General features: G+C 38.0%; 1 protein-coding gene across 1 annotated transcript in view; it reads left to right on the top strand.

Annotated features, from left to right (window-relative positions):
* Positions 1 to 22,631, top strand: part of SLMAP (sarcolemma associated protein) — a 78,389-nt gene that overhangs the window by 29,229 nt on the left and 26,529 nt on the right. The window contains 12 exon segments of the mRNA XM_066326713.1: positions 3,526 to 3,673; positions 9,578 to 9,650; positions 10,469 to 10,505; positions 11,932 to 11,994; positions 12,996 to 13,091; positions 13,380 to 13,451; positions 14,142 to 14,282; positions 14,894 to 15,031; positions 16,306 to 16,474; positions 16,561 to 16,611; positions 17,117 to 17,167; positions 20,586 to 20,648. Coding sequence (XP_066182810.1) covers positions 3,526 to 3,673; positions 9,578 to 9,650; positions 10,469 to 10,505; positions 11,932 to 11,994; positions 12,996 to 13,091; positions 13,380 to 13,451; positions 14,142 to 14,282; positions 14,894 to 15,031; positions 16,306 to 16,474; positions 16,561 to 16,611; positions 17,117 to 17,167; positions 20,586 to 20,648 — 1,102 coding nt within the window.

Here is a 22,631-nt window from a genome sequence, read left to right as displayed (position 1 = left end):
ATTTTTATGCACCATAGGTCAGAGCAGAGGAGGTACATTTGTTCCATTGGCAAAACTGAGCAGTAAAAGTATTACAAATACTAAATCTGTAAAATAAGTACATCGTTCCTTGCAAAACAAGGAAACAAAAATCGGTAGTTTTTTGAAACTTCCATAATACATTTTCTAAGGAAGATGGACTGTACTGGAGAAGTTTGTGTGTACTGATGAACTGTAAGTTTTAGTTTAGAATAAAATTTTCACAAATTTTCACCATTTCAGCTTGGTGAGGTGTCTGCAGTTAACTAGTCTTACTAATGTGTAGGTGGGAAGGAATATAAACAGTAAATTACTAAAGAAGAAAGACATGCTAGGGGGTTTTTTTGTATGCTTTGTTTTGGTGTGGGTTTTGTTGGTTTTTTTTGTTTGTTTTTGGTGTTTTGTGTTGTTTTTTTTTTTTTGTCTGAGCAGTTACTGTAATGGCACATAAGTTTCTTGAATACTTTGATACTTTGTGTGTTACCTTGTATTTTTTAAGAAAGGAGGGGGAACCTATATATTGCACTGGGGCAATATATACAGCTATGCCTTGAATTAAGGATGTGGTAATACTTCAACAGTCCTCAAAAGCTGAGTTGTTTTGAATGTGCATTAGTTGCAATCTCTGCTCTACATTGGACTTGTTAATATGAGGTACAAAAGGGCTGGGACTTTGCTCTGGAGAGTGAATCATAAAAGCAAGTACAATTGGGCCAGTGTATGCAGCCATTTTTTCTGGCAGCATGGTTTAAGCACCTCCTCGTGTACCTTGCATCAGCTCGAAACTGGTTTGCAGTGACTAAACAAGTGCCTGAGCTACTGCAAGTGACAAGGTGGTGGCACAGCTTGGCAGTGAGAGCTGGGAAGGGCAGGACTCATCGCTGCTCTGGGAGCTGGAACTGCTGCCCCAGCTCTGGGAGCAGGAAGGACAGGTGGTGCTGGATTCACAGAAGGTGCTGTGTTACACAGCTGCTATGTAAAAGGTGTTGGTTTGGGAATCAGAGAGCCTTCTCTAACACCACATAATTAAATAGAACATTAAAAACCAGTATACTGCCACAACTACTAGTTAATGTAGAGACATATTTGTTAAGGACTTGCACTTCATTTTATTTCCTGAAGATAGCTTTAGAAATTGTGCAAAAGGGATGGAGAGATTGACCTTCAAGAAAGGTCATTTGAACCAGTGAAAAGTAGCATGGAAGTAACATTTGAATTTGCTGCCTGAAGGAGACTGGCTTAGTTTAGTGGGTTCCTGAGGAATGGCTACATTAAAAATAACTGAATCCTTCTTAGCAAGATTTGAAGGCAGTGTATTTTCCCTTCCTTAGATATCAGCTATTAATATGTGGCTGGTATTGCTTCTTTACTAGAAGCAGGAAGAGTATGTACAAACAGGATGAAAAGACTTGAAGAGCATCACTTTTCTAAAATTTATGTAATACAATTCAGTACTAATACACTTAAGTGGACATCAGTTGCATAATATTAAATGTAATGTGTATTTTCTGTGGACATGTGTTTATAAATATCCTTTTGCAGTTTGAATTGTGTCTCCTGTTATTTTATAAGTTTTGGTACGGCTGATGCTCTGTTGCACTTCCTTTACTGTGGTCACTGTCCTGTGTTTCCTTATGCTGCCTTGTCTGAGTCCCATTTGCAGATTCTGTAGAAATGTGGTTACAAGGGGCGATGATTAATCAAAATGTTGCGAGGGATAAAAGGCAGATATGCACAAAGAAGTAAAGGGTGGGGAAGAGCAAATAAGTAGAGACATGTTTATTTCTCCTTGCCTGTGACTCACTTTTTCGTAACAAAAGAATTTTCAAATGAAGACGAAAGCTAATTCAAAGTAAACAGGAAGCAAGAAATAATTGCCTCTGCACTGAACCATGAGAAGGTTTGGTACTTGCAGACTATTAATAAGCTAATTAATTGGATTGGCTTCTAGGCATCTAACTTGTAAAAGCTGTATTATATACTATTATGTTAATAGGTAGTATTTCATATATGGAGAGTATTATTTAGAGTAGAGTGGGTTTGATTAATAGTACAGTGAATGCAGTCAATTTCTTGATCTATCCATAATTTATGTTTACCTTCATCTTTACCAGCTTATGACTGATTACTGTTTTCTTTTCCTTCAGTTGAAGATCTAAGGCTTATCTGTTGAAGCGCAGGAAGTCTTTCACATACTGCTTTTCATTCTTTGCAGATACTGCATTTCATTTCAAACACCTACCTGAGCTTTCCTGTGCTGGCATTCCCCTTGATTACTGAGTCCTATGTGCTGGATGCAGCTGAATTCCAGCTCTGTGCCTAGGGCCACTGTGTTATTCCATGTAAGAGCCATGTCATATACTCGGTGTCATTTGCCAATACAGTATCTGAGGAGCCCTGATGCTGTGCTCCATTTGAAACCCAGTTTTCCTCTTGACACTGTGGTTTTGAGCTATGTATCATCTTTTTTTGAGGCGTGCAGTAATAGGGGAAATTAAAAGCATGGAAAATTTTGCATGGAATGCTGAAAAAAAAGAAAGGTCAATTGCTTTTATAATAAAAAGATGGGAATAGATTAATTTCTCTGAACACATATTTTCTCCCAACCTTGTGCCTGCTTTGGGACTTCATGGTATTCTTTATGAGTGCAGGAAGCCAGCGATTTCCACCATTCCAGCAGGTTCCTGTAGTAGCTATTGTTATCTTGGAGTAGTGAGATAGACTCATTTCAGTAGCTACTCCTGGCTGTCAGTAGCGTTCTGTTCCCCTCTTTTGTGCTGTCACTGCTCAGGTCATAGCCAGTCACTCTGGTCTTCTGCTAGGTGATTTTGCAACCTCTTCTCAGATGCAGCGGTTTTGACTACTAGTCTTGTGTCATAAAAACAGTTTCAGATTCAATAAGTTGCTATTAATGTTTAATTAACCCTGCAGATGGGTATTACAAAAGTACTTGAAATTAAGTTAATGATACGAACTAGTATTGCTGAGAATTGAAAGCATCCTGTTGATTTTCTTTAACTTTCACCATGGTCTTTTATTGCAGTTCCTGAATTCTGTCTTCTTCCAGAGGTTTTCCTTGTGCCTTCAGTACTAGCCTTCCCTGCAGCATGTTTGCCATGCAGTACTGTGACCTTAAATGTATAAGCAGTTAGAATTTTTGTGTGCTGACCAACTTAAATATGAATTATTACATGTATGTGTCAAAAGGTGTTGTTGCTAATGACATGTGATCCTGTACTGCAGGCAGTAGTTCAGGCATGCTTTATAGCAATTATGTGAATAGTGTATGTGCTACATTTCCATCATACGTTAACTCAAAATCAAATACAAATACTTAATAATGGGAAGGTGTTGCATCCTGATGAGGGTGTTTAGAGTTTGATACATTTGTTATCTTCTAGAAATAAATTCTGTATAAATACCATTTTACTTCTGCTTGTATTTCTTGTCTTATTTTTCACAGATATTTTACTATTCTTTCTGTTTGTTGTTTTTTTTTTTTTCCAGTTCTATCTTCAAGACACTAAAAGTAGTAATGGTACCTTTATTAATAGTCAGAGACTGAGCAGAGGATCTGAGGAAAGCCCACCATGTGAAATTATGTCAGGTGATGTCATCCAGTTTGGTGTGGATGTGACGGAGAACACACGGAAAGGTAAGGGTGTGGATCACTCTTTGGTTTCTTTTCAGGTATATTTATTTAGAACATCTTACTACAATCCAGTCTTTAAAACTAATGACATTCCTGTTTTAAGAAAATAGTTTTGTTTGGTTTTTTTCTTCTTTTCTCCTTTGTGCTGACAGTGAACCCTGTGCCCGTGTGGTACCTTGATCAAGAAACTTGTCTGCTGAAAATACAGACTCTGTTTCTACCCCTGTGCCCCCAGATGGACTTCACTGGGTTGTTTCCATGGCCTACTTTCTTCCCTGGCTGTGTAGGTGCTACTGTGTGCAGGTCTGGAAAAGGAGGCTCAACTGGGGCCACGTGTTCATCTATTGCCTCAATTAAATTGACAGCAGCAGTTTTAAAAGTGCAGCACAGGCATGTGTGTGTAGTACTGGATTGGGCTTTTTGTGTTTGGATATTATTATTATAATTGTAATTACTTTTCTTTCAAGCCCTTTGAACCCTAAGGTTTCAGCTAATAATGTGGCAGAAATATGAACCTGAAATTTCTTGATCAAGTAGTCAGTGTAGGTTTGAAAGGGGCTAACTTAATTCTTTGTATCTTATTCTGTAAAGATACAAATTCTAAATTGTATCTTTAACAGATACCCACTGTTTCTTTATGTGAAGGCTACTGGTTTTGATTTCTGCAAGTACTTTAAAATGAAAGTAGGGAAAAGTTGCAAGCTGACAAATGAGGTGATGGCTTTTTTGTTTGGTTTGTTTTTCTTACTGTGTTCTTCCCGGTATGGACGCTCAGGAGATCTTGTATTGTGGCAATAGCTCTGTATCTGTGTTAATTAAAATGCAGCCTCTATGTGTTTTCTTTTGAAAATATGCATTATTTCAGGAACCATTTCTTTATCTATCTGGAGACTGGTCTGTATGGGGATTTTAAGATTGTAATCAGTTTTGTCAAGACTTTTTAAAATTCTGTAATGGGTCTGCTGCTTTCTGTAAGCATTGAACTTCTGGCCATGTTCTGGGGAATCCTACCTACTCAGTAACACACAGATTTGGCAATAAAATGTCAATTGCCATCACCCCTTTACTACTTTTCTGAATATGACCTTCATATAGAGCTTATCTTTGATGAGAAGTTTACTAGAGAAGAATGGAATTGAATTGAACTGGAAGGCTGATAAAGTTCTTTTAAACAAGCAAATAAATGAAAAGTCTATCAAAGCAAACCTCTCTCAGATAAACCCCCTCAAAGCCCAACAAACCAAACAATAGTACAACAGGAGAATTTCTTAAAGTGCATTAAGTAAACAAAACATAAAGATGGGAGGTACTCTGTTACTTGTGAATTTTGTCTTTAGCCTAATGGGTTGTAATTCCTCATATCTGAAGTATTAGAGGAAGGTTAATGAGTGTCTTTAGAGAAAACATTGTTAAGTAATGGTGGTGGTGGTGGTATTTTGTCATGGAAAGCTTTTAGAGCTGTAGGATTTTTGAGTGATTCATTGTAGTGGAGATCTCATCACATTGTTTTATTCTTCTCAAAAATGATTATAATTGATTATACTTGCAAAGATTCACCTCCAGATGCCTAGCTGAAACTGCCTGGGAGTTATTTAAAATGTTCCCATGTGAAGTGATTGCAAACATTTATGAATAGTTGCAGTATACATGGAAGAAATCAAAGGAATACACTGCATCTAATTAACTTGGAGCCATTAATTTGATGAGATGCTGTCCTTGCTAAGAGAAGCTGAATTTCTTCAAGTGTATTTCAACTAAAACAATTTTTATTATACGATTTAATTGGAAGAAAAACTGGGCTTGACTTGTTTTTTTTGTCACATTGCAGTTCATTCATGGAAACATTTGTGGAAAGTTCATAGTAAGCAAATTCTTGCCGTGATTTTTTGCCAGCAGTAGTTACTTGCTGTGGTTTTATGTTAGTTTTACAAAGCACAATACATTATACAAATGAGGTGACCTGGCTTTTGTGTAATGAGGGATCAGATTGTGCAGCCTTCCTTGTCCTTTTCTCTGGCTTTGAACATGGAAGCTGTGATCATGTTACTCATGAATGTGTTGAGCTCCCTAATGAGGAAGAGGACAGAAGTTTGCTTTCCTCCCTTTCTGCTCCCCCAAGCAGAGAATGAAGATTGTATCATCACAGGGTGTTTACCTATGATTGCAGTTGGAATGCATATAAACATGGGTTTTTCACCTGTTTGTTTCAGTAATCTTAGATGTTGCTGTTAATCTAATCTAGTCATGAAACAGACAGGAAAGTAGTTTTTAAATTGGTGATTCCCTTTAAAAGCACTTTGCCCTCTGGTATTTACATAATGCCTTACTTGCACAAGACATTTCAGCAATCTGCTCTGTGTAATTATAAGGTAATGACAGGGCAGAGCAAGTGTAGTTGCCCATGTAAATTCAGAATTGTCAGTATTGCTAGAATACATTTATTTTATTGTTCAGGTTGTGTTTTAGGAAGTAATTTCCTTGCAAATGTGATCTGGATTTGATTCATTACAATAGTGGTATGTTCAGTATGTGATTTTTCAGGTTATCAGGTATGAGCACCAATTCCTCAGTTTCCTGCTGCTGAGCCATAGTTAGAACAGGTCCTGGAGAAATGTTTGCATCCCTCCTGCTTCCTTATTTGTCCACTTGCTGTATTACTGACAAGTACGGGGGCCTGGCCATTACCCCCTCTTAATACAGTACTTATTAACATCTCATTGTGCTTTTCTCTCTGTTAGTGCGGTTTATATTCTTTTAGCACTTTCTAAATTTCCCAGTTGGTGCCAGAGCATTCCAAGTTGACTGGTGATACTTAACTACATGGAAAAGTGCAGCAGCATTGCGAAGCAAGGTCAAATAATACCAGCATGATTTAGTTCAAGTGCAGTTTATGGACTTCTTTTCTAGTCAGGTTTGGAGCCCTCATACATCTGTTGTGTCATGGGATGTTTGAGGGAGATCATGCAGATGGGGAGCCCTGTGTGTGCTGCAGGACAGTGCACAGACCTCTGGGGGTGTGGGGGCTCCTCGGGGCTGGGTACCACATCAGTGAGTGAAAACAAAAATGAGAGCATCACTGGCAAATTGTCTCTCTAGGAAGCAAAAACTGAGACAAACAGAAATGGTTTCTGTGTTCCCATTGTGCTCTAGTGCAGCAGAACCTGTCTCAGGGGTTTTGGAGCTGTGAAATGTGGCGCAGCTCCGTGTTTTGGAGGCCCGAACCAACAAGTTCATGACTGAAGTGTGGAATAGCAAATGGAGCAGGAGCGGGGTTTTACTCCGTGGAGAGAGCTGTGGGTGTGAGGCAGCTGTTTCACGCCATGCAGGGAGCAGTGAATGCGGGGCGGCTGCTGGATCCGTGTCCGTGGAGGGGGCGCCGTGTCCGTGGAGGGGGCGCCGTGGCCGTGGAGGGGGCGCCGTGGCCGTGGAGGGGGCGCCGTGGCCGTGGAGGGGGCGCCGTGGCCGTGGAGGGGGCGCCGTGGCCGTGGAGGGGGCGCCGTGGCCGTGGAGGGGGCGCCGTGGCCGTGGAGGGGGCGCCGTGGCCGTGGAGGGGGCGCCGTGGCCGTGGAGGGGGCGCCGTGGCCGTGGAGGGGGCGCCGTGGCCGTGGAGGGGGCGCCGTGGCCGTGGAGGGAGCCGTGGCGGTGGGCGGCTGTTGGAGCCGTGGCCGTGGCGGGGAGCGGTGGCTGTGGGCGGCTGTTGGAGCCGTGGAGGGGAGCGCTGGCTGTGGAGGGAGCCGTGGCCGTGGGCGGCTGTTCCCGCTCCGGGGGCCGCGCGGGGCGGGGCGGGGCGGGGCGGGGCGCACTCGGCGGGCGCGGTGTCTGGCGCTGGCGCGCCCCCTGGCGGCGGCGCTGGGCAATGGCGGCTGTGCCGCTGGCGGGGCGGGAGCGGCGGCCCGCGGAGCGCCCGGAGGTGAGTGGGATGGAGCGGGGGTGAGCTATAGGGACAGGGGCTGCCTCAGCTCTGCTGGGAAAACAGGGACTGCTTTACTGCCTTTTCTTGTTAATGCCTCAATAGAAATGCTGTAGACCCGAATTTAAACCATTGCTGCTGTTCCGTGTAGTCGGTACTGTATTCGTGTTTTCCGTGTTGCTTTACCTCAGGCTTTCTCCTTATTTTTCCAATTGCAATGAACTGATAGCTGAAGGTCGGACTGCAGAGTTTGGATATTGTTTCCTTTCTTACTAATTTAATTCTATACGTTTGTGAAAATGCTTGGTACGTTTTTCCAGTCACTATCTATTTGAGACCTTTTGCTGGATGCCCGTTATGTCCTAATTTGAGACAAAGCTCCTGCAGATTTTTGGATATTTTTATCAGTCTAGCTGTTGACTGAAAAACTTCAGAATTATGTAATCTTACAGCAGACCTATCTGATATGTGACCCAAAGGCAAAGCTGTCTGTTGGTATTTAATGTTAGGTATCCTAATGTTTTCTTATTAAAATCACTGATTTCTTCTTAAAGAAAGAATTCTGCCAGGGTACAGCTAATATTGCTAATGTATTTTTTTAAATGTTTTTGTAAACTGGATTTATTCCATTATAAATAAAGACCCCAAACCCTGCAGTGTAGTCGGTTGTGCCCTGGCATGTAAATTTAATATTTTGCCTGGTCAGCTTGAAAAAACAAGGTGCTCTAGCCAGGAAAATGCATCTCCAAAGCATTAGCTAAATAAAGGTTAAAACCAACTTGTCTTCATTGGATCATTCCTTCTGTATTTTTAGATTCTATTGAGGTAGCTTCCTTAAAGACCTGTCTCATTTCCCTGGAGTATTACCAGTGTCCTAAAACGCCCATTGCCCTTTTTTTCAAAGCCAGATTAACTGTTTTGCAGGTATTAATAACCAGGAAAGGAGAGCAGCTCTTTGTATGTTAGTGGGTGCTGGAGGTGTGGTGGTACATGATGGGTAGCCATGCACTCATTTGTACCTCACTTCTGGTAGTGTTTTGGGAACAATGCACAGTTATCTTAGCTATCTTTCCATGTATCTGGAAATAATTTTTACTTTATGGTTCGTAGAACCATACAGGGGGAAAAAAAATCAACCAAGGCTCACACATAATTTGACTGTTCGCAGAGGCATTGAACATGGTATCAGTAACATATTTTATAACACTGTGTAGAAAGTTTGAACTTGATGTAAGAATCAAGTATTGCATTTCCTCTTCTTATTCCTTAGTATCTTTCTCAAGTTGAAAGAATCTTGAATTTAGTCCTCAAGGAGCAAGTCCTCTTCTGAATGAAAGGCCACTTCTCTAGGGCTATGCAGAAGATGTGCACTACAAGCTCCCCAAAATGGAAATGTTGTATTGAATGCTGCTTATGGTGTTTGAAAGAATGTACTTCTCTGTGGTTCCTACACACTTCCTCTACATTTCCTTTTTGGTCCTTGTTTGTAAATAATAATCACTTGGCAAGTTCCAGATCTTGAAGTAAGTGTTGGTGACACAAACTGGACACGTTACCTTTTAAGTCCCTGGATATGCTTGTTGAAATCTTGGCAAAAAGGGAGCTCATTGTTTTGTTTATACCTCTGCACTCCCATTACCTGGTACACTGGTTCCTCTTCACTCATTTTATGATCAAAACTTCCACTTTTTTAACTTACTGTAGTAAAGACAAGTTTCAGGTATTGCTGCACGTGGAGGAGTTGGAACTGGAACTGCTCCACAGCCAGGACTGAGTACACAGTATAATCTCTTCAAGTTTGTAATGATGATGTTTCCTGTGTCCAGAGGAGGTTTGAGAAGGCAGACCCAGGCACTGGTGCTTGAAGGTGTTCATGCCTCCTCCTCTTTGCTTGTCTCAAGGGTTTTTAAGACAGTTTGCTTGGTTACTATAACATTAAGCACTGAACTTAAAATTAAGTAGTAGTGGATCATGACTTAATACTTGTTTCTTTTCAGTTACCCATGGATGTATAGTTTCCACAATCAAACTGTTCCTTCCAGATGGAATGGAAGCTCGATTCCGATCAGAGTAAGAATATGTATTCACATGTACCAAAATCCAACTACTGTATGATGAGGATTTGATGGATATTATGTTTGAAATCATAGTGGGAGCAGTTTCTTTTCCTGTGATCCTGCGAAGCGAGTAACTGTGTGCATGGTTCTTTTGCAGGAATTATGAGAGAAAAAAACCCCGTCATTTGCTTGCTGTTTTTAGTAATTAAGACAACTATGAAGAATAAAGAGGTTCTTTAAAAGAAGAAAATTCTTACGTAGTTAGGCTTTTCTGACTGTGGTTTACTCTGCTGAAATGGGTATTAGAAACAGAAGAGAGAAAAAGAGAGCAAATAAGCAAATTCTCCTGCCCTCTTTCTTTATTTGTGGCTATTATTTTGGCTATTTTGAATGCACATAGACTCGACTAAAATGAGGCTAGTGGAAACTCAAATGAGTATTGACAGCATATTCTGTGTATATGTCCATTTTTGAGAAATTTTCCAAAAGTAGTAGAAACCAAAAACTTCAACATTTTGTTTGCACTGAGTGCGAAATGACAAATGGCATAATTTTAGTCACTTCCATTGTCAACGATTTTGTGGGGTTTATTGCCAATTTAAACATCTTTTTATCATTAGTATCCAGAAATACTTGCATGAAGTTTTACAGGGTCTTTCTTGCTTGTGAGAAGATAAGTAAAAGTAAATTACTATAGAAGATTTTCCATATAATTTCATGTCAAAATAAGAAATAGTAAAAATGTATGGTGTTATATTTTTAGTTTTGATAAAAATGTCCAAGTACAAAACATTTATACGTTTTGTGTCTGCTTCTTTTTTTATTTTTTAGTGTTATCCATGCTCCATTACCGAGTCCTGTTGACAAGGTAACTCAGTAATTTGCTGGTTTATACCTTATTCAGACACATGCTATTTCTGACTTGTTATAAAGATGAAGAAATAGTGAAGTCTGTCCAGTAACATTTTGATATGTTTTCCACTGACTGTTTTACCTAGTTTAGTATTTTGAGTTATATTTAAGGTAGAGCAGTAATGCAGTATTATAGTGTATATTTGAAGGTAAGTTGACTTTTTACATTGTGGTGCCTGAAACATGGCTTTGGAACAAAACCATTGATGTCAGATGGTTAATTTCCAGGTACAGATTTACAGATTAACAGGTCTGACATAATTTAATACTTGATGTTCTGTGGGACCAAAGAGTAGCTCATGATTTGGTGTTTGGATGAGGTCAGTTTTCTTTATATCGTGTTTTTTATGGAGGAGAAGCTGTGCTGCTCAACCTGGACAGCCACTGCCGTGTTCCCAAGGAAGACTGAGACCAAACCTCTCTGCCTCTCTTGTATAGCCAGAGTTGCTCACTGTAGAGTCATGGAGTCAGTATTGTTAAGTGTAATTCTTAAACTCAGCTTTGCTAATGTGGGGGACTTGTAGAAAAGCTGTTAATAGATACTCCCTTGAGTAAAGTGATCAGGAGTTGATTATCACTCTAGTCTCTAAAATGAAGGATTAACTTAGATAGGTTCTAATCAGTGTTTTATGCACAAAGAACAAAATTTCAAGAAGCTGTGAAAACGTATTTGTGAAACCAGCAGCCTGAGGAATTTATAGTCTGTGATTAGGTTGAGATTTCAAAACAACGTGTGGCTTGAATTGAGGGCAAGGGTAGAAATCTTGAGGAAGGACTGCAGGTATAACTGTGGGAAAACAGTTAAAAATTATTTCAGTGTAGGAAGCCTACACAAATTAATAAATAAATAGATTGGCTGAAATAAATCCACAGAACAACCCCCCTCTTTTCTCCAAGCGAAGAACAGTTTGTTATTATTCAGAAATAATATGAGTATTCCTTAATTCTGAAATAGATACTTATAAAGGGAGATGATGATGATAACTCATAGGTCAGCAGGAAATGTGCAGTCGTAACGTGTGTGATGACATCAAGTTGGAAGCCCACGATTTGTGTCTGTCCTTGGGTTGAATGGCTTCACTTTTTGTGCCCCTTGTTTGTTTTTTGTCATTTTGGTCTCAACTGTACCAAAAGCTCTAAACTCATTGGTATGTTGGTGGTTCAAGAACTTGTGCAGGAAAACACAGTGAGGCCTAATTCTCAAGTTCGGAAGTTCTATGATTAAAAAAGGCATAAATAGTAACAGAAAAAGAAATGAAGCAAAATGCTATTATTAGATAATCTGAAATTAACCTTTGTAATTAGATTTAAGTGAATTTTGTGGGTTTTGTGTTTAATGAAAAAGCCAAACCGTTCTGATTCCTACTTGTCTTTTTTTTCAGGTTGCTGCTAACACTCCCAGTATGTATTCTCAGGAATTGTTTCAACTTTCACAGTATCTACAAGTAAGTTTTCTTTTAAGGGCATTTAGTTTGACTGAATATTTTTGTTTAAAACACACATCTTATCCTGTGGCATGTACCTATTGGAAACCACAAAGGAAGGGCCAGTGCTGGCAGCTCTTCTTCCTCATTGGCATCACCAGCCTTTCTGTGCCTGCTTCTGTGTCAGTTTAGTAGGTGTGCTTTTCGCACTGTGTCATGTCACAAAAGAGTTACACTGCAAAATGGCAGCACTGTGTGCTGATAGATTAAACTCCTTAGAAAGGGTGATAAAATCAGCTTTCTGGGGAAAAAAAAGAAAGCTTTTTTTGCTGGTAAATTCTGTCCAGGTTTCACTGTATGTAAGTTCTACTGATTTATTTTGCCTGGCTTTGTTTGATATTGGCGATTTTTATTTGTTCACATCAAGGCCTTTGAGATAAATACTATCTTTATATGTATTTGCTGACATAGCAGGAAAGGAGTTCATGCAGATACCCTTTCTTTGGAAGCCAAATACGTATTCACTCACCAGTCTGTTCATCCTGCATATCCTGGAGTTAACGAAGACACTCTTCTATCTTCCTGTCATAAATGAAAAATCAAACGAAAATAGCAGTTCTTGCTTGGCATTTCTTTTTTGTGACCTCATTTGAGGATGAACAGCTCACTGCATGGAAACTGCCAAGCTGTTTTTTGGTGTCTGCAGTTTTGTTACTCAAATTATTGACAAGACAAAGCGTCGTTAAGTCTTGGGAAGAATAAGAGTATATCCTCAGCATGTGCAACATAGCTTGAAAAATTAAGGGTTTAGAAACCTGAGGTTATAGGATAGCATTTTCTAATTAAACTATCCAAATTAATTTGTGAATGGATAAAATGGAATGGGCTTATTATGGTTTTGACTAAGTTGTGTTTGCTACTCATATTTCCTTTTTTTGTTGTATTTTTTGGGATCTCTTCTGTTACTTCTGATTTCCTGAGTAGTACTAGCTGAACTGACTGGTGCCCTGCTCTCTTCACAGGAAGCCTTACATCGGGAACAAATGTTGGAGCAGAAGCTGGCAACCCTTCAGCGGCTACTTGCTGTCACACAAGAGGCTTCAGATACTAGTTGGCAGGTATCTGCAGGCATCCTTTCCTTATGGACTGAACTATGCACTGCCATATAAGTTTTTGCTGTTAATGGGGGGAAAAAGGCAGCAGAAATAATAAAAACTTTACGGTGGTTCTCTAAAACTGTGCAAAAGACAATGTTTAATAAATTTAGTGACTGTGTACCTTTGGAATAGCTGTTAGCAGTAAGGACTCCAACAAAACTCAGATCTTTAAAGCAGAACTCTACTGGCACTACATTAAGAATTATTGCTACATGTGATAATTCTAAGGTGATACTTCTTTTCTTCTAGGCTTTAATAGATGAAGACAGGCTGCTATCAAGGCTAGAGGTTATGGGAAATCAGTTACAGGCTTGTTCAAAGGTAAGTAGTTCACTTAAAGTCAAATATAAGGAATGCTGAAAGGCAGCTCTTTTCAAGTGTTTTGAAAGTAGCTAGTTGCAGGAAAGCATATGGAACATAAACCTTCCAAAATGAGCCTATGCAGCTTTGATAATCTGAGTAGCACAAAGACTGTATATCTGCTCTGTATTTCAAGGTGTCGCAGTAAGTGGCTGTTGTTTTCAGTCCCCATTCCTGTCTGGTATTCAGAGTTACAAGTATGTGCTGCCCTGACTGTTGTTTAGGCCACCTGTTCCTGCCTTGGATTTTAATTTTTATTTTACTTCTATTTCCTCTCAACTATCTACATTGTAAGAACTTTTTATGCAGGTCCTGTTGAAGGTGTTTCCTCTGGGACCTAGCTTGTCCAGTTCTATGTCTCCTAGGCTTGACACTGTCTTAGCAGTGCCACAGAAAAAGGTGCCATAATTTTCCTGGGATCAAAACTGACCATTGAATGTGTGCTGCTATACATACACTTCAAAAAAACTTACTTATACCTAGTCCTGTCAAGAATCTTTCATCACTGATTTGTACATACCGTTTTCTCATCTATCAGAGATTGCAAAACAATCTTAATAGAACAGGCTTTATCACAGTCTAATCTAAATCTAATTTATTGAATGACCAAAACAGTAATTATTCTATTCTTGAATTATTTTGTATGTACAGAATCAAACAGAGGACAGTATACGAAAAGAGCTTATAGCATTACAGGAAGACAAACACAACTATGAGACAACAGCCAAAGAGTCCCTGAGGCGGGTCCTTCAGGAGAAAATTGAAGTGGTCAGAAAATTGTCTGAAGTGGAGGTACTGAAGTTTCATTTCTGGTCTTCTGGAAGTGCTGAAATAGCTGTAACTGCTGCTATATAGATCCCTGCTTTGTTGCTGTGATATGTCAGTATCTGTTGTACTCTGACACTTGCAGGACTACGATTGTTAAACCCTTAAGAAAAAACTGTTCTTCCAGATCTTCCCTTTTCTCCCTGCTTTCAAAATTCATGATGCTGTCTTACAGAAGTTACTGTATGTGGGACATACACAGGGAAAATGACATACGTGCGTTAAAAAAAAATGCTATAAGACCTTGTCTAAACTGCAGCAATTATGAAAACATCCATATAACCACTTGTAAAAAGTATGCTTAAAAGAGCTTTTACAATGAGCTTTTAGCATTAAAGTGTTAAGACAATCTTTTGAAGTAAGATTTCTGCCCCTATAACATCTCACATTATTATCTGTTCCTTTACTTTCTTTTCCTTTATCATTATATGCTATATTCCCTTGGTCAAGAAGTCTCATAAGACTAGTTGGTATCCTGTGCATATATAGTGCCTGGAAAAAATAGATCATCTGCAGTGTTTGGTAGTTTATTGTCTGTCTTTTGTTATTATTTATTGCATAATAATTCTGTCTTACAGCGGAGTTTAAGTAATACAGAGGATGAATGTACACACCTGAAAGAAATGAATGAGCGGACTCAGGAAGAATTAAGGGAATTAGCTAATAAGTACAATGGAGCTGTAAATGAAATTAAAGATCTTTCTGACAAGCTGAAGGTAATGACAGAATTTCATCTGACTTAAGATAGAACTGTGATAAATGGAACAAATAAGTACAGTTTAATTTTTAATGCAGCAAACAAAAAAAATTAAGAAACTTGTTAAACAACAGTTAATAACAGAAAGATGCATATAATCTACATGTTCTCTAGGTTCTGTTTTAATGTAATTAAAACAATTGTCTTTAATGTAATTAAAACTTAACTGTCATCAGTTAAGTAACTTCCTAAAAAGGTTCCCTCTTCATTCACTTTGAAAGTTAACAATATTTCTGGGGCTGAAATAGATTATACTGTAAAATGATGTGTAGTATAAAATTTTATATTCAGCTGCTTTTATTTGGATTAATAACTTTCAAGCTAAGCATCTGAAAGGTAAGAAGAATAAAATCTAGAATTAGAAATAAATTTGCATTTCATGTTGCCTCTTCATGCAGTTACAACAAACATAACTAGTCCACCACATTGTAATAATATGGCTCATCTTCCATCTTGCTATCAAGTTTAATATTAAATTAAATATCTAAGTATATGAATATTTAGGGTCCATTATGCTGGAGAACAGAATAATCACTTTATGATAAAGCCTGTTCTCCAAGAGTCTCCAATCTAGATAAGTAGGACTTGTGGAGGAGGAAGGTAATGGTATTATCTCTGGAGACCTGAGACAGTTGTTGCCTTTATAAATACTGGAATTGGAACCTAGGCTCCTAGTTCACTACCTCAGAGAAATCTTTCTTTCCAAAGTAAAATGTTAAATTGCTGGTCTTAAGGCATTTGGTTTCCCAGTAATGGATTGATCACTGGTGATGATGAGCATACCCAGAAGAATCAAAACTGAAACTTATTACCTTGCTTTGAGGGAGGAGACTGTTTAAAACTTATGTTCTTGAGATCTGGTAAGGAAAAGGATGTGGCTTTCAGTCATGGTGGTCTGTGCAGTGTACATTCAGTTCAGAAGGGTTCTTGGGTTTTAATGGAATTGTGGTGCTGGAGACTTTGGGCGTTTCTTAGTTCTAGGGCCCTTTACTGTTGCTGTAAAATTAATATTCTTCAGTCAAAAATTTAGTTAAGATATTTTCAGATTTTCTCAGTCTGCTTGAAGTGAAATTTGTATAAAGGTAATAGATTATGTTTTTTTTGTCTTTTTTCTTTATCTGATTAGTGAAGAAAGTTACTTATGTGCATTTAGCTTTGTAAAAATCCAGAAGATCTATTCTTGCACGTTAATGTTTTGATTTTGGGGGGGATTTTAAAAATCTTTTTGAGCAGGTAGCAGAAGGAAGACAAGAGGAAATCCAACAAAAAGGACTGGCTGAGAAAAAGGAATTGCAGCATAAAATAGATGAAATGGAAGAAAGAGAGCAAGAGCTTCAAGCAAAAATAGAAGCTTTGCAGGCTGATAATGACTTCACCAATGAGCGGCTAACTGCTTTACAAGGTTAGTCAATAGCAAGGAAGAAACTTTGATTATTTGTTTTTTCTTTTAATCTGTGAAAGACCTTTTTCTTGGACTTCTGTTTACAGTACGGTTAGAGCACCTTCAAGAGAAAACTCTTAAAGAACACAACAGCTTAGGTAGGTGTGATGAATTTCTCGTTTCGAGCTGGTTTCCGGGTTTGCTGTTCCGTTACGTTTGTTGTGATAATCTTGTCGTCTCGGTGTCTGGCAGAAGAATTCTCATTCCCAGTTTTCCCAGTAGGGAGCTCTCCTGGACTGGTGGGTCCGTGTCGGGGCAGGGCCGGCAGAGGGTGCTGCTGCTGCGGGTTTTCTCTCTGGCCCGGGAGGCTTGGAGGGGCCTTCGAGCCTTTAGATTTAAAATACTTTTTAATATATATACACACATGTATATGTATGTAATAGGCAGTAATTCTTTGGAGCTAATAACCTCTTAGGTGTTTGAACAAACAGCAACATGATCTGTAGTAGGACGCACATCAAAGTTTGCCTGGTTTGTTTGAATAGGTACTTGTGAGGAGGTGGTATGTAAAGCCAGCTACACTTCAAAATGCTGTGTTTATAAAGAAACAAAACCCAAAACATTTTTCTTGGTTCCAAAAATAATGCCCTTTCTTAATCCTAGGCATACAAGTTGACGACTTCATACCTAAAATTAATGGGAGCACAGAGAAAGGTAGTGTATCTGAAGGCTACCTTTTGTTTTACGGTTGATGTGTAAAAATGAACAAATTCAAAATGTTCTCTAAAGTTTTGCTTGGAATTTTTACCGGCTTTTTTTTTTTTTTTTTTTTTGCATGTACTTCCAATCAGTGTTTTTACAAAGTTCTGTAAAATACAACAAAACCACTTGGAGGCTGTCTTTTTTTGTTGAGTTGTTGGGGTTTTTTTTTGTGTGGGGCTGTCATGGGAATCAGTAAGAGTCTACTGATTGAATGATGTCAGGGTTGTGACACAAGAAAGTGGAGAAGACATTGATTGTTTTTCCTTTTAATTTTCCCTTGCAACACATAGACATACAGTGTTTTTCTAGTCAAGTTGGGTATGCCAGATAAAGTCAGCAGAACCTATTTTTTTAAAACTTTAATATGAAAAATGTGAGTATATAAATTTTATAAGCAGTGGAAACTTAAGTTTTAAATCTCAGGATTATCTTTATGCGAAACAGGAATTAATACAGATTAAACTGAGTGATAGGGTTTTTTAAAGGTCAGTTAGAGCCAAATATTTTAGCTCATGTGTCTTAACATACACAAAGTTTTTTGAGTGAAATTGTCCAATATCACATATAGCAAAAAAAATTTCAGTTATAATTCCAGATTGTTTAATTGGCTGAGATATGTTTGTCCTCTTATGTCAATTTAAATTTTTTCTTTGATGTAGGTAGCTTCTACAGTCTGAGGAATGGTGGTAGCATTGGTTCGAAGGTTCAGGGACCTATATAGAGAACTCATGGTATTAACCAATATTCACGGTGTTTAAGGATAAGGATTCCTGTATTTATATATTTTTGAAACAGAACTTTCAAGCTCCATATGCATATTTGTAAATTGTGAGGTTCTTAACTAGAGAGACCAATAGCAAAATTGAAAGTTAATTATGACATAACCTCATGGCTGCTCCTTCCTGGGAGCAGGAGGAGACATCTGTTCAACACCTACAGGAAGTGCATCAAAACCTCCCCTAAAGCTAAGAGTACTGGTTGCCCCTGAGTGTCTTAGCATTTTAGGTGCTTAGCTGTGGTGCATACTGAGGTTAGCAAGCAGGACATTCAGTGCTTGTGCCCACTTCGCTACATTACTGTGAGATTTTATTTTTATATAGATTGATCCATCTTGCTGATGCATAAATGTAGGTTGGCAAAGCTTAATATTTCATAGAATGGTTAAGAAATAGATCTGCTTTTCTCTTTTTAGACTAGAGCTAATTTGAAACATTTAGTAAATGCTGTTGAGCTTTAACTTCAAATATAGATTATTTTATAGAGGAATAATTTACAACATAATACTAGATTGGACTTTTTTTTAGAGAAACACTTTTTTGTTACAAAATTGTTGGTAGGAACGTCATATGAGATTTTTAAAGTTCAAATTTACAAGTCCAAATTTTAAAACTGCCCATTTAAAATAATTATGTGATTATAACAAATATCATTATATCACTGAAACTTACTTTTTTGGTCTGACGTGAAGAAGCAATCCCTTTTGAACTTATTTTAGGTTGTACAAGAGTCCGTGTCATCTGAATTGAGGCATGAGAAGATGGATTCCTCCATCCTATGAGTTACAGTGGAACTTGTACTTAAACCTGGAAGTTTTAGGAAACTGTTTGCTGGGTTATTTTTCTTTGAGTACAGACAACATATAAATGATCATTCAAATTCTCTTTCTGTATATTTATATCACCTTTATTTGTCATGCACATACTGTGCTGTTTTGTTATTCTGTATTTTAGCATAGTTTTTCATTATTCTGTTGGCTGTACGTTTTTCTGCATCTCTGCTGTACCAAACCCATCCCCATTTCTCTGGCATTTTACAGCTTGTTGCCCTGTGCTCTGTTCATGACAGTCTGTGCCTTTTTGCGTCTTCCAGTCCCTTACGTAGCCCTGTATAACAGATGGGCAGCTATTTGCTCTGCCAGATTTTGGATTTTGTCCTCTTTAAAGCAGCAGGAAGCAGTTACTGCTGGGCTTTTTGTTGGGATTTTTGAAATTTTTTTTTTTCACTATGTAGTTTTGCATTATTTTAGAAGAGGCTAAGAATTTTGGGTTTATAACACAGATTGAGCAACTTAGGGAATGAAAGAGGAAAACTATAAAACCCATGTAAAATTAGTATGCTTTTAATATTCCTTTGGTATCTCTTTCTCTCAAACTGTGTGCACAGGCACACTACCTGGCCATGACAAGAATAATGGTTTTACATTACTTTTTTCTGTGGCTGTAGCAGTCAAGAGCTATATTCAGAGTAGAGGAACTAAAAACTCATAGTCTCTCCAGAGGCTTTTAATTTAAAAAGTATATTAGAGAATGATGGTTAGGCAATCTTTTTCTCCCATTGTACATACAGAAAAGCTGGTGCAGAAAAGAGGAACTTGTTTGTACAACAAGCCCCTGATAAAAGTTGTGTAGAACTAAGTTGTTTCAAAAAGTGATATTTTTCTCAGTGTGTTGCACCACACCTGGTTTTCATCTTTAAATTTTGTGAGCCATATGCTACATAAAAAAAGATACGAGAGAGAGAGAATCAGGTAAAAATGAAAAGAAAAAGGAAGCCTAAATATGGAAAATAAAATTTACAGTCAGGGTGGTATTTTTTAAGAGCTCTGTCTTTCTGGGTTAAAAAAAAGTTGACTTTTCAGATTAACCTTGAAATATAGTAAAGCTTAGTGTTGCAGTTGAGCTTTTGATGTCAGAGCTAATGATTGAGCAATTTGGTTAGAATGTACCACATTCTGCAGGTTTGTACCAATGACAGCCTTTTCCCACTGCTGGACTCTTGGTCAAAAGATTTTTGAGTCTCTTCAGAAAGGAAGTGTTTGTGCCTTGAAGAGGTGCAGGATTCTGATGGAGTTTGGACTGAACAAGGAGTTGGGTAAAGCTGGGAAATGAGGCCAGTTTTAGGAACTTCACTGCAGAACTGTCTTTTCAAAGTGCAACTTTCAAAAAGTATAGGCATATGTTCATATATGTTCATATATGTTCATATATATTCATATAGTCAGTGACACTTTTAAAATAGAGGGTGTTAGATATGAAGAATCAGCATGAAGATTAATGAAAAACTTTGAAAATACCCTTTTTAAGCTAATAAAAGTGCTGAAGAATATAGGTTAAAAACATAGGTTTTTTTGAAAATGCAGCTGAAGTACTTCTTTCTTCTGATTAGTTCAAAAGAGTAATCTGTTTCCTGGTATCACTCAGGCATCATTTCAACTTCATGTCTTGTCTGCTTGCATATTGACTCAGATTTGACTCAAAAGTCCATTGTGACTAGACTGACAAATATTGTTAATATGCCTTTCAAATTTTTTTGTTGCCTCAATTGGAAAATGATAAGAAGATGTAAACTGAAGTGTTTCTTTCTCTACTAGAGCACTTTCTTTCAAAGAGTGGAGGGGACTGCACTTTTATTCATCAGTTCATAGAGTGTCAGAGTGAGTACAAGAGTGTTCACGTTTGCTTTAAAAACAACAGAAAACACAGAAAAGATGGATGAAACTGGAATTTGTCACTACTGTTTATTTCTTCTGTAACAGCAGAAATTTTCTAAGCATAGAATTACAACATTGTGGTATTAAGCAGATGTCTGGTAGATGCAGTAATAGGATATCTTTGCACTTGCAAAGTGGTGGTCACGTTGTCTCTTCTTCTCAGTTCACCCACTATTGTGCCCTGACCAACAAAAGGGTGGTGATATTGCCACATGGTGTTTAAAACTGAGTGGAATTTTTCACCTGTTACAAATTGAGTTGAAATCTGTCAGTTTAAGCAAACATCACAGGCAGCAGAAGGACAGATATATGCCTTCTCACATATTTATAGTTTATCTGATAATTAAAGGCCTTACACGTTCTCCAAGTTAGTTGTAACAAAATAACTAAAGGGAAAACAGGTTCATAGTTTGTATGTGGAAATCCAAGAGACTGTAATAAGAAAAACAGAAAATTGCAATACCAGGCTTCAGAAAAATGTGTTATTCTGGAATGTGAAATCTGTTTTTCAAAGCAAATGCTTTTGAAAATGAGTAATGAAACAGCACTGTCTGCACATCTCTAATTAAGGAAGAACTGAAGATATTAATTCTTTTTGCCTACTGAAAGAAAAATACCATTAGAATGAAGAGAAGCAGAGTGCTGTTAAACTTTAAGAAAATCTGCTTCTCTTTTCCTTCAGAGCTTATAGAAATTATGTACCTAAAATTGAGCAGAGAAGCATTTAGAAGCAGAAATAAGAGGGGTTCATTTTTTACATAATGTCCATTGGACTCTTTCCTCTCAAATTTACATGGGGAAGTGTTGTGGACTTGTTTGATTTTACGGCTTGTGATCCAGATTGCAGTGCCATAAACCAAACGACATGATACTGCTAATGTTTGTCTAAGAAAATTTAAATTTTATTTATTTAAAAAAAAGTTTATTTAAAAAAATTATTGACTGGTAGCTATCTTCTGTCAGGCTGCAGTTTAAAATAATTCTAAATTTTGCAAAGATCTTGTATGAATCTTCTTTTTTCAGTATGTAGAAATGAGGTTAAATGCTTGAGTAAACATTTTTTTTGTCTAGAACATGAAGAACACACTGTGTGATGTTCAAATACAGTTGGTTGCCTGTTTTCATTGTTTGGATGTTAGCATAACCTATTTTGGCAAAACTTAGGTTAGTATCACTTTTGCAAACTGAATCTGACCAGTCCTGTCACTGTTGAGAAGGAGAAGTGATCAGCACTATCTAGTAAAGTATTCTAAGATCTAAAAGAAGTACTAATAAGAGAAAATTTAAGATCAATGGATTTATGCCTCCCCTTTCTCAAGACACTGAAAGCTATGGAGTGAAGACACTGCAAGGCCTCAACTGCTTCAGTTTTAAAGGAATGAAAGAGTTCAAAAGGGTTCAGTATTTTGCGTTTTTTATGCCAGTCTAAGTTTTTGCTCTCACATGAAGAAAAATTTCAAATCCTTGACCCTTTTATTTTTACTTGGACTGGAAGTTTGCATTTTCCACATTCAAATACATTTAGTCAGGCCTCACAATATCATGAGGTTAAAACCTGCAAACTGTAGGCTCTGTTCTTTTCCTTTTGTATGTAAATGCTACCCTTCAGTCCCACTCCTGTTCTTTGCTCTGTGTAGCCTCAAGGGCTGGGGACTCCTGGGGAGGAAAATTACAGTTCCAGAGGTTGTTAGGAAGTCAAGTTTTAAGGCACACAGCAAATAGTGTAGAACAATATCATAAAGATTGGCAGTGCAGAGCAAGAATATATATATACTTCATTATGTGATAGTATGTTAGGGTTTTGCCCAGAGGTTTAAGTACTGAGAGAGATTTATTACTTTAAGCAGTAATGATATAATAAAAATCCCCGAAACCATATGGTTTGTAAAATCTAGCTTCTGTATATTTTTAAAGATATTATGTAAT

Source organism: Sylvia atricapilla, chromosome 11, assembly GCF_009819655.1.
Source record: "Sylvia atricapilla isolate bSylAtr1 chromosome 11, bSylAtr1.pri, whole genome shotgun sequence".
In the NCBI taxonomy this organism is placed as follows: domain Eukaryota; kingdom Metazoa; phylum Chordata; class Aves; order Passeriformes; family Sylviidae; genus Sylvia; species Sylvia atricapilla.
Note: the sequence above shows the minus strand (reverse complement) of the source record. Positions and strands in the feature narration are given on the sequence as shown.